A 12,187-nucleotide genomic window follows, 5' to 3' on the forward strand; every position below is an offset into this window, starting at 1 on the left:
CACTTTTTACTCCAATTCAAAATATAAACATTTGCCAATATTCTCAACTTTTTTTGGGGGGGGGCTGGGTGGTGGAGTACATTTCATTTCACTTGTAGATACTTCAATATGTATCTTTACAGACAAGGACTTTACCACAATGTCTTAAATATACCTAAGAAAATTCACAATAATTCATTAAAATCATTTAATACCAAGTACATTGTCACATTTCCCTGATTACCCCAAAGGTATCTTTTACTCTTGTTTACATCAGGATCCAAATAAAGCCCACACCTTGCATTTGGTTGGTCTGCTTTTTGTCTGTATCAGCTTTCCCTCTCTTCCCATCACTCCTCCTCCACCCCATGCCATTTATTTTTTGAAGAATCTGGTTATTCAGTAAAATTTCCCATCTTCTGGATTTGGCTGATTGCTTCCTGTGGTGTAAAGTAGCATATTATAAAGTTTAATCATTGGCTGTCGAGTATGGAAAAGTGGACCAAAACAGATGTGGTCTGTGACCAAAATGTTCATAATGTTTCAGAGAATACTGGAAACCCTTAAAAAATACATATATATATAAAATCAGAGGATGATATCAGATGAGCTAAGAAGGTACCAAATCCATGTATTTTTATGAAACTATCCATCTTACTACCTTCTACAATGTCATAGCTCACAGAGTGCCAAAGTAAAATGAACAATATTCAAGAACCACATACACTTGACCCTTGAACAACACAGGTTTGAACTGCATGTGTCCACTTACACTTGGATTTTTTTCTATAAATAATACAGAATAGTAAAGACATTTTCTATCCCTTATGATTTTCTTAATAACATTTTATTTTCTCTAGCTTACTTGATTGTAAGAATACAGTCTATAATATGTACAAAAAAGGTTAACTGACTGTTTATATTATTGGTAAGGCTTCTTCTGGTCAACAGTAGGCTATTAGCAGTTAAAGTCTGGTGGAGTCAAAAGTTACATTCAAATTTTCTATTGCATGAGGGTTGGTACCCCTAACCACTGGGTTTTTCAAGGGCCAAGTATAATATGAAAAATATATTTAAAATAAGGGTAATAGTCATTGATTGGCAATACAATGTAATTCACTTATTTTGGTTTGGGGCAAAAACTTAGAAGTTTTTTGGAAAAGTACAGAAAAGTACTTGGTACTTTGAGGTATGTTCTTATGGGGGAAGAAAAAAACAACTAGCTAGTTCTCCAAGTTGCTTAGTCAATCATTATTCTGATGTAACCCTAGATCAGCTGAATACACTAAACGTAAGTGTGTAGTGTAATGGCTCCATGGGCAGATAAATATTCTACTCTATAAGACCTCCTGATATTTAAGGAAAGGCCTGCTGTGCCTATCTGCTCACAGTGAAGTCCTAATCAGGTGGGAAAGTTCTTCTCAAATGCACAGCATTAATCATGCTTCTCTTCCGGGCTATGGTCTTCAGTGTGGGCTTTACATTAGAATCATCTGAAAAGCTTTTAAAAACTACTGATGCAATTAAATCAGAATCCCTGGGAAAGGGGCAGAAGTATTTTCTAAAAAGATCTCTAGATCATTCCAATATGCAACCAGATGAAGCATCACTGCTCTAGTGGGTACATTTCATTTGCCTTTACCATACTATGTTTTTAATTTTTGTTTATATTTCTATCCTTTTTTTTAAGTTTATTTATTTATTTGGAGAGAGACAGACAGCACAAGTGGGGGAGGGGCAGAGAGAGAGGGAGAGAAAGAGAATGCCAAGTAGGCTCTGCCAGTGCAGAGTCCAATGTGGGACTCAAACCCACGAGATCATGACCTGAGCTGAAACCAAGAGTTGGATGCTTAATTGACTGGGCCACCCAGACGTCCCTATTTCTAGATCTTTTTTTTTGGCTTAGAAGATCTTCAACTCAATATGTATTTTATTGAGTGCAAATTATATGTGGCATCACACACTATACTAGATGCTGATGATACAAAGACAACTTTGTGTTCCTGTCCCAAGAACTTTACTGCCTAGGTGAGAAAGATAACATACAAAATCAACAAAATTAAGTGAAATAGGTATTATAGTAACAGTCTGCATAAGGGATACAGGGACATAAAGAACTTATCTATTTTATCTGGGGGTGGGAGTAAATCAGAGAAAGTTTCAGACAGAAGGTGACTCTTTGAAGGAGGGACTTATCTAAATTACTTTTGCATCTCTACCACCTAATGCCCCCCAATAAAACTTGTTGGCAGTCACCCTTGGAATTGGTATATTTAGAGCTCCTTGACTTAATGGATTTTAGTTTTACTCCACTTCAGAAACCCACTCCCAAGGCTGCATATTAGATCATCTTAACACTGGACCTGCCCCACCTCTGAAACAATTAACTCCAACATTCAACTCTCTGAACACAGTCTTTAATCCTTCTACATCTTTCACTACAACTTTACTCCATCAGGACCTCCAGTCTCTAAACGTCTCCATTTTTATCTCAGTTCATCATTTTCCTTTGCTAAATTTTTCTATTGTATTATTCTAAAATTTGCTGTATTTTTCTTTTTTTGGTGTTTTGCTGTATCTTCATTTTTGTATTTATCACACAGCATTACAATTTATAGGAACATTTGTTTGTTTTCTCTGTTAGATCATAACTTTCCTTATAACAGTTATTGGGATTCTTTTTCTTGGTTCTCCTGCATCCTTAACACCCAGGACAGGGCCTGACTCCTAAGAAGTGTTCAGTAAATGTTTGGTGAAGAAATGGATGAAGTGTTCTGGTCATTTTCACCACTAAACTATAAGCTCTCCAAAGGCAGAGACTGTCTCATATGTATATTTCCTATAATTCCTACTGGAGTGCCTTATACATAGCAGAGCCTCAGGGAGCATTTGTTCAATTGTAAAAGGGTGAAATGTATCAGAACCTGTGTAAGACATATAAAAATATGTCCCTTGCCCTTTTTGGGTATTATTATTTTAACAATCGTTTAAGATAACAAAATAGTTACGAGGCAAATGTAAATAATGTTCATCATGACAGAGACAAAATGATATAAGCACTGGATATAAGTCAGGAGGCCTGAACTTTTCAGTCTTGGCTTTCCCACTCTGATCTACAAATAACCATCTCTGTAAGCCTTAGTTTCCCCATTTTTATTTTAATGCTTATTTATTTTTGAGGGAGAGAGAAAGACAGATCATGAATGGGGAAGGGGCAGAAAGGAGGAGACACAGAATCCGAAGCAGGCTCCAGGCTCTGAGCTGTCAGCAGAGTCTGACGCGGGGCTTGAACCCAAGAACCATGAGATCATGACCTGAGCTGAAGTCTGACGCTTAACCGACTGAGCCACTCAGGTGCACTCCCCTCCCATTTTTAAAAATAGAGTTTGACCAGAATTCAATTCTTGTTCTTCTTCAGAATTCAATTCTTGGTCATCTGAGGTTCCCTAACATGCTATGCCTCTTAAAATTTTTATTATTAAAGTGATAACATCCTCAATCTAAAAAATTGTACATGCCCTTCTGAATTGTTTAGGTAAAGGAAAGTTCCCATTTTCCACCCTATTTTCATAACCCACCAGAGGTATCCACTCTCAACAGTTCCTTCTGTATCTTTAAGGCATTCTTCATGTAAAAGCAAGTACAGTCTAAGATTCTTGTTTTTATTTACCAACTGCACAATCCTATAAACTCTAATGGAACCTTAACAAAATGAAAGGAAAATTATAAATACTTTGATAGCAGAAAGAATTACCTACTCAAAAGGCCGACAGGAGAAAAACTTAAAACACAGACAGAAATATAAAACTTCGTGTTTCATCCCTGCCCCCCTTGGTTGTACAATGTAATGTGAATAAAAAGTGTATGATGAGAAAAGAAATTTAAGGTGGGAAGCTAATATATGGAAGAAATGTGAGAGGCATGGGAATTGTGGAGAAAAGAGAGATAATCATACCAATGTCACAACCACAGAAGGATGTATATATAAAAGGCCAAAAAAAAAAAAAATCACAGAATTCTAAATATTAAAATAGCAAACACAATTCTGAAGTATAGTATAAGCTTAAGGACAGAATCACTTGCGGAAAACGCAGTGTTGTTTTCCAATACTGATTCCAGCCCAGAGACAAATGTAGATTAGTATGTCCTTGATTTTCTTGACAACAGGATCCTGTGAAGATCTATATCTAACAAGGGCATCCGCGTATTAAGAAGCCAAAGATGAAATAATTGTATTTTTGATCAGTCCCTCTAATAGTGGGGAAAATATATCATAGGATTCTGGTTGTCATAATTTTTTAGAAGACAGAGAAAAAAATAGGTCATTAGTAAAATAGAGAACTAGTTTCCTGAGAATATAGTGGAAATTGCAATCTAATGGCTGGACTGTTAATTTCTTTCATTTGGTACCATAATATTTACACATTAAGGAGTATGTTAGATAAAGAGCCAAGCTTTAACTTGTATACCCATCTAAACAACATAGATTTCACCTAGATAGGTCCCCAGTTTTACCTCTGTAGTGTAAAACGATACCATTTCATACTGTAAATAATGCTTGTAAATAAGGGAAGAACAGCCTGGATAAGGATCCCGTTCCACAAGGCTAACACATTACAGAAATAAGCTCACTTTTTAAACAGAATAAAAATACAATTCCAAAATATATAAGTACAAGACTAATAGCAGTTAGCTGTAAACTGCCTAACAACAATTACAGCATTAAAAAAATTAACACTGTTATAGTCTTTATCTGGTATTTTTACAACCTAAATATAGTATGATGGATACAGACTAAAACTACAATTTAGAACTAATTTGGAGGAAGAGAAAATGATAAATTATTTTTTATTCCATTCCATGGTATAAAGTGTGTCAAGAAATTGAAAATAGTTAAGTCCATATCTCCATAAAATAGTCAAGGATAAGTGAATTCTAAGACTACAAACTTTACCAAATCTACCTTGTTTCCAGACATTCAGAAACACAAACACAAATAAGGAACTAAAATCATTCTGGTTTCCTGCACCCTTTCGGTTAAGAGGAACAATACTTCCTGACACCGGAAAATGTCAAGTCAGTAGCTGAAGCTATGGTTTTCAAATTTGGGTAGAATACCATTTTAAGAATCTTTAAGAGTTTTAAGAGAAATTTTCATTACTAGACATACCTACGTTATAATTTAGCACAAAACTAAACATATAAAGCAGTACAGCAATTCTCAAACTTTTGTACTTCAGAGTCTGAAAAATGTTATGACCTCTCATCTCCTTTCTCTCTTTTCATCACCTCTTCCCACTAAATCCTGTAAAAACTTACAAACCAGCTAACACAAATTAGTGTAGGCAGCTTAAGGTCTGTAGTGGTCAAGGTAAGTCAGAAAGTGGCTTGTGTACTACTATTTCCTGACTACAAAGACTCAACACATTCCATCTAATGTTCAAAGTAAATAAATTATGTAGAAATCAGACCCTAAAAGCCTCTCTACAAAATTATATGGGAATTAGGCCCTAAAAGCCTCTTTACAATTTCTCCATTCGATAGCAAGGACAATAGATCCACCAGCCTCATCCTGAGTAAGCTAAGCTTCTTGAACTGCTGTCTCTGTAAAATATAATTTTTTACAAAGAATTCGGTGACATAATATCTGAAATCTTTGTGCGAAAACGGTAATTAAGAGATGATCAATAACTACTCCTGGTAACTAGCCTTAAAAGCCAACTGTAATATTCTGACCCCAAAGCTCTCCACTGAATTTCACCATTTAGGATTCTCTGTGCTGAAAAAGTATTAAATTCTTTGATATTTGCCGTAAACCAAAACACTCATTTCAATTCTAAGGAGGCAAAATGAAGAAGTCGAAATATAAATTTGCTTTCCTTCTTTCCATATACCTTCCCACATGCCAAATTATTGCTGCCGAGAGTCACTGTGCTGACCATTATTCCAAAGGGTTCCTTAGGCATCTCAAAAAGAGGTACCTTGGTTCCTGATGATTACTGTATAATGGAAAAGTGACTTTCCAGTAGACAACCAGATAAATAAGCCAGTAATGAAAGTATCCTGTCATCTGTGTTTCTACTTACCCTCCGTGACATCCTGGGGGTTAGAAGTCCGGTCACTAGCCGGATCCAGTGCAACAGTTGCCAGTGAAGTGGTGGCTCCGGACATCTCACTCATGGGCTCACTCCGGCTTGTTTCCGGCACACTTTCCCGTGAGCTAAATCTTACTCGAGAACTGGACCGGGAGCTGAGGTCCGGGCTGGTATCTGACAAACCAGGAATGTCATCGATCTTTGTTGGTGTCACCATGAACCGAACTGAAGCCATCTTGGTGGTGGTTTCTGGAGGATGCATTATTCTTTTTCTTTTCCTTTATAAGAACAAAGAAAAAAGGAAACCCCCGCAAAATCCTTCCTCCTACGCTAGCTACTTTTGATTGCAAAATAGAAAAGATAACTTAAAAAAAAACCTTCAATAACCTTGATTTACACCACAAAAAGTTCCTTCTCAGAATTCAAACAGACTATCCCAGAAAGTGCACTACCATTAAATATTTAAGGAGGAAAAAAGACAAAACGATGCCAAACTCGTGTAACTTCCTTTCTTCAGGGGGGAAAAAAAAGTTATCTAGCTATCTCCCCTGGTCCAGCACTGCGGCCCCAGCGCCATGGTCTCAAGAGAAGCTGGTGAAGCGTTTCTCCCCTCGACCCCCAGGTTTCCGCCGAGGTAGTTAAGTCTTTTTTATCTGGTAAATGTCCCACGGTTCTAGTTGAGCAAAGTGCGCGCAGGCCCACCCTTATCAGGCGAATACAGCACAGATCAGATTGCGAAATGGTGTACACCCGGCCACCTGTTGTGTATCAGGTGAATACCCCACAGGTTTGGCTGGGAGGTGTGTGGAGAGTCACCCGATGTTTTTGAGGCCAATAATCCACTTGGGTCTGGTGGGAGAGATGAGCATGCATAACGAGAAAAATACCCCACACTACTGGATACAGGAGAATGAGGAGAAAAGGGTGAGCAGAGGATGCAGGGGCAGAGCGGATTCTCGTCTCCAAGAGGTCTGCGGGGGTGGCCCGCCCGCTCTTCGGGCAGAACGGTCCCTCGGATCTGGGAGGGGGCGGCTAGCGAGCGGATCGAGACCCCTCGGACTGCAGCTCAGGGTCGTGGCAGGTCGTTGCTAGTCCATCGAGCCCACGGTCTACTCGCTGGGTTTCTCCTGCGTGTGACAGGACGGGCCACCCCTTTGCCGGAGGACGCCTTCTCCCCGACCAGGGCCGCGGCGCAGGTCAGGCCCTCGCCGTTCTTCCTTCGGGTCCTAGCAAGAGAGGAGACGGCCCCGTAGGCTGGCCCGGGCTGAACAGGAGGGGGCAGCGGGGATGAGGGGAAGAGGAGGTCGCAGGTGCTGAATCCCGGCGCCAGCTGATGCGGGTGCGCGCGCAGCTGTTGTTTACGAGCCGGTAACTGTTTCGGAGCCGCGCGCAGGAGGGCTCCGGCTGCCGGGGAGGGCGCCCCCTCCCCGGGCAGACGCCAGAGCAGCCGTTACGTGACCTCGCCGCCCCCGGCCCCGGGCCCGGCGGGCTGTGCCAGCGCCGCCGCAGCCCCTCCCTTCCCTCTCCGCTCGTTCCTCATTCGAGGTTAACGGTCCGAAGAGAAGCCTGGGGGAGCGGTCGGAGGGCGGTACCGTCCCGCGAGTGCCGAGGAGCCCCGCCCAGCCTCTGCAGTCTGCGAGGCGACGTTAAGGGCTGCGCGCATGCGCTGCTGGAGTCGCAGCGGGACTGAGGGGCCACACGTGGGAGGCCCGGAGGACGATGGGAATTGTAGTTGCGTGTTGGGGCCTGAGCAACGAGCACTGGAGAAAAATCCTTTTCCTTTTCAGTCCTGCTGTGTTGCACAAACTCAGGTCTGGAGGCGTTCGGGGGAGCAGACAATGCCGTTTGCCCTCAGAACCTGAAAACCCATCTCTTTTTAATAAAAGCGTCTCTGAGAATACCGTTCATAATTTCTTTAAAAAAATCACAAACCTCCCATACCATACACCTACATATGACCCTTACTCAAATTTTTGAGATGTGTTTTTACAGCACTGTATCCTCACATCTATATATATTTTGTGCTACATTTTCCCCCCATCCTTAAAATGTCTTTTACCACATGCATAGTTAATGCCATCGTGTACACAATGTATACAATTTGGTCAATTATACCTCAATAAAGGTGAGCGGAAATGCTATTTTTCGCTTTCTAGTTAGACCGAAAGCTCCATTAAATAAAATGTCTTCATAATTTTTTTTTTAAAATGTATTTGAGAGAGAGCGAGAGAGAGCAAGACGGTGAGAGAGAGAATCCCAAGCAGCTCTATACTCAGCGCAGAGCACAACACAGTTCTCCATCCCACAGACCTGGTATCATCTCCTGAGCCAAAATCAAGAGTCAGATGCTTAACCAACTGAGCCACCCAGGCACCCCTATATAAAATGTCTTTAATTTTAAACCTGGGGAAAATAAGAGATACTTTTTTGTTCCAATCCCAGTGTTTTCCCTACTACTGCCACCAGAATATTTTTCTTAGCCTGTTTATTTAATACCTGAATAGAGTGTTCAGTAAGTTTTGACTTATCAATGCTTTTGTTTGAAAGTTACTTCCTATAGCTTTAACAAGACATTTAAATTTAACAATCTGTGCCCTGGCTTTGCCTGGGTCCTTATACCTCCCAGGGTAAATGTTTAAGCATCATTCTTAGCACTAGGTCAGAACTATACTGAAAACCTAAGCCAGGAAATCCCTTTTTAGCAAATGACACACAAAGTCCAAAGTCTGGTTAAAATGAACCAGGTTATAAAAAAATAAAACAAAACCACAAAATAAAAAATATCCAGGTAACAAAATGAGAATTCCCATTTAAAATGTAAACCTCCTTAAAGCTTGATTCTTTCAAGCTTGATTCTTGCTCTTCAAAGCCTGTGATTAACTCAGGTTCACAGCTTTCCTGAGGAAGAAATTCACTTCCTGAGGGATGTCTTTCTCAGGCAGGCCTGCTAAGTTATTCAAATCTCATAGACTTTCTCTTTATAAAGAAATGGTGGATTTCTGCAACATCCAATTTTGTTTCATACCACAGTGTATTTTCATTCACTTATATATACTACCTATTACCAATAGACTATAACTTTTAAAATTCTCCAGTTTTTGAGCACATCTCAGAAGATATTAATATCTAGAGGCTCTCTTAAGGAAAAAGCCCTGGGTATTCAAACCAGTCTGCCTTTTCTCCTCTGCTTCAATTAGGAATATTTCCAGGTCAAAGTCTTTTCATTTCAGTTTACAGAGCAGGTAGCATGGAACAATGATAATCCTTTTGGGGGGCGGGGGGTGGGTAGTGGGTTACTTATAAAAACAAAATTACAGTCAGTATTATAAAACATTGGTAGAATTCATTTACTGACTTTGGTGCTTAAGAAGGTTCCATAGCAGATCCTTTTTCTAGTTATTTGCAGAATTAACATTTCTTCCATCATTATCCCCTTAACAGGATAACACTTTAAATGTTTTTATTTAGAGAGAGGAGAGAGAGCGCACATGCAATTGGGCAGAGAGAGAGAGAGAAAATTCCAAGCAGGCTCTGAGCTATCAGCGCAGAGCCCCATGAGGGGCTCCACGATCATCACAATCAGATCATGACCTGACACCCAGGAACCCCAGGATAGGGTAACACTTTAAAGTCCCTCAGATCCAATGCTAAGACCCCGGAAGTGAACAGGCTAAGAAATTAAAAATTGCTTGACAGGAAACGAGTATCTCATTTTACCATTCCTATAAGTAATTGATTCAACAATCATCTGTCTTCTATTAACTATGACCCAAGTAGAAAGATTTTCTTTTTCTAGGCAGTCAACAATTATCCCTAACTTTTTTACTGAGATCGTCAGACATCACAGTCCAAGAGAAACATAATTATTCCTTTCCAGGACCAGTGATGATAAATCAAATTTATGCTGATTTAAGTTACATCTGCTTCTAGAGTCTAGAATCTTGATGCAGTAGAAAAAGATTGTATAATTAGAACACAATCTCCATAAATCAGTTTTAAAATCAGGGGCACTAAGTATTCAAATCCAATGTCAAAAGCCACAAATGGGAAAATTGGGAAATAATGAGTTGATTAACTTGACAAAGACAAGAAGAAGCAAGCTAGCATTTCTTGAAAGCTTAAATACAGCATTTTCCCTCATCATCCCTTTACTATGAATTGGCTGAAAAATTTACGGTTGCCCCATAAGAGCAGCTTAAGTCCTAAGAAATCTTGCATTTTTTTTTAATTAACCCCAAAAGTAGCTTAAAAAACCAGCAAAACCCTGCTTGAATCTCTCATACCTGATTTTCTAAATTAAGATCCATGTAGAATTCCACAAAGTAGCTGCCTGCCAAGGAGAAAATAAAGTTAGGTGTATGTGAGAAGGCAATTCCTTGATGGAGAAAACGAAAAACCTGGGAATATTTTCAGAGGGCCAGTAAATATGCATTCATTGATGCATATTATTCATTTAATGAATAAAGGCATTCATACTCACAACGGTTCTATTTATAACACACTGTCGCTATATTAAGATCCACCACTGAACTCTATCAAATTTAGAGTTGGAAGAGAATTTAGAAATGAGAAAAGTGAGACTAAACAAGTGACTTTCTCAAAGGCACGCAGAGGGGAAAATCCGGGTCTCCCGACTTCCAATTCACAGCATCCCCTCTACAATATAGCTGCTGTTATTTTTCAAGCAACTCCTCCGAGTCAAAACGTCATTTCAAGGGGCAAGGAATTACTTAAGTGACAAGAGGGGTACTTTTCAGTGAATGCTGACGGTTGTGGAAGAGTCCCAACCATTCTTCCCGTTCCCCGACACCCCATCGCGCGCAGCACTACCGCTCCTGCAGTGACTGAAGTTTTTCTTCCAAGTACCATTTGTTGTACCCCTCAGGTGCTCTTCCCTCTCATCTCCCTCCTTTCTTCCCACAACGTACAAAACAAGAGCTCTTTCAAATCAATTTAATAACCTGGCAGCGATTCAAAACATGGGAAGATTCAAACTTGTTCCCTTAAGAGGTATGCTACTATGACTGTTTCACACAAGCATGAACAATGGCAACGATGAAACCGATTCCAAAGAGCAAGGATGATAAGAAGGCTTCTAGGCTCACACACTGAAGAGCTTGGTTTCAGAAAGTCTCTTGAGGGGTAGCAGAGGAGACATGAAATTTAAGGGGCCCTCAGAGGACAGGGCGCGGTTGCTGGGTCATGAGCACCTTGAAGCGTTTCTTGATGGTGATTCGGTGTCGAGAGTATTTGTCATCTGGGGAGAACCGAGCAGGATGAGCCGAGCAGGTCTGTTGTCCCATAGGGTCAAGCTTCTGCTCGAGGAAGAAAGAGAACATAAGCTCAGTACAGGAGTGGTGGGAAAACTCAATCCCTGGAGTCATAAGGGAGACAGAGGCTGGGATGGGGAGGAGGCTGCGCGAAAAAAAAAAAAGATTAACAGGAAGACAAGAGACGCGACAGTTAGATCAACAAGTCATACACTCCTGCCTCCATCACTCCTGGTTTCTGGGCTTTCTACTTCCCCTCACCCACCTAGGCAATTCGGTGGCTGGTCTCAACCGCTCCCCCACCCATGTTTCTCGCCCTAACCGTTTCCAGCCTGTTTTCTTTTCTCACCTTCAGCGTATAGACCCGGTCTCCCTGATCGTTGAGGTAATACTGGAGAAACATGACCACACCGAAGCCAGAAGTTCCAATTCCGTCTGCACCTCTTCCTAACCTCCGCCAGTCTCACGTGTTTGTCAATTTCCTTCCCCTGGAGCCGGAAGAGTCTCTCTCTTTCTCTTTCTCTCTCAAGGCATGCCGGGAAATGTAGTCCATTTAGGTCTTTCTCCAGCTGGCCAGAAGGGGGCGAACTATTGCAGGATCTGGCCCAGTTGCAACCCAGTTGCAACCTTGCAGGAGTTGGCTTCCAGTTGCAACTTTGCAGGAGTTCTGAGATAGGTGGAGTGTGCCCACTGTGTGCAAGACACTGCTAGGAATTAGAGGGGGGTAGGAATGGATATGGCTTGAACACTGATTAATAGAATCCTGTCTTTATATCGAGATGTACACCCATTTCACAGGCAGTGGGTTTCTAGTGCCTGGAGAAACAAAGGCTCCAGGATTCA

General features: G+C 40.9%; 3 protein-coding genes across 6 annotated transcripts in view; all 3 read right to left on the reverse strand.

Annotated features, from left to right (window-relative positions):
• SLC12A6 (solute carrier family 12 member 6) overlaps window positions 1-7,726 on the reverse strand; it is an 88,683-nt gene extending 80,957 nt beyond the window's left edge. Inside the window, exons 1-2 of one of the 3 annotated variants that reach the window (XM_060619026.3) lie at window positions 6,462-7,711; window positions 6,066-6,352 (exon numbers count right to left, since the gene is read on the reverse strand). In XM_060619026.3, coding sequence (XP_060475009.1) covers window positions 6,066-6,336 — 271 coding nt within the window. In that variant the 5' untranslated portion in view covers window positions 6,337-6,352; window positions 6,462-7,711. Of the gene's footprint in view, window positions 1-6,065 lie in introns of all 3 variants that reach the window. The other 2 variants (XR_013556233.2, XM_060619027.3) reach the window with 2 other exon arrangements.
• LPCAT4 (lysophosphatidylcholine acyltransferase 4) overlaps window positions 1-12,187 on the reverse strand; it is a 153,218-nt gene that overhangs the window by 120,741 nt on the left and 20,290 nt on the right. The gene's annotated exons all lie outside the window — the stretch shown is intronic.
• NOP10 (NOP10 ribonucleoprotein) lies at window positions 11,014-11,834 on the reverse strand. The gene is made up of 2 exons (XM_060619042.3): window positions 11,694-11,834; window positions 11,014-11,389 (listed from the first exon to the last, which is right to left on the reverse strand). Exons 1-2 carry the CDS (start codon window positions 11,745-11,747, stop codon window positions 11,249-11,251), a joined length of 195 nt encoding a protein of 64 aa, XP_060475025.1. The 5' UTR covers window positions 11,748-11,834; the 3' UTR covers window positions 11,014-11,248.

This window comes from Panthera onca, chromosome B3, assembly GCF_046562875.1.
Source record: "Panthera onca isolate mPanOnc1 chromosome B3, mPanOnc1 haplotype 2, whole genome shotgun sequence".
Classification (NCBI taxonomy): Eukaryota; Metazoa; Chordata; class Mammalia; order Carnivora; family Felidae; genus Panthera; species Panthera onca.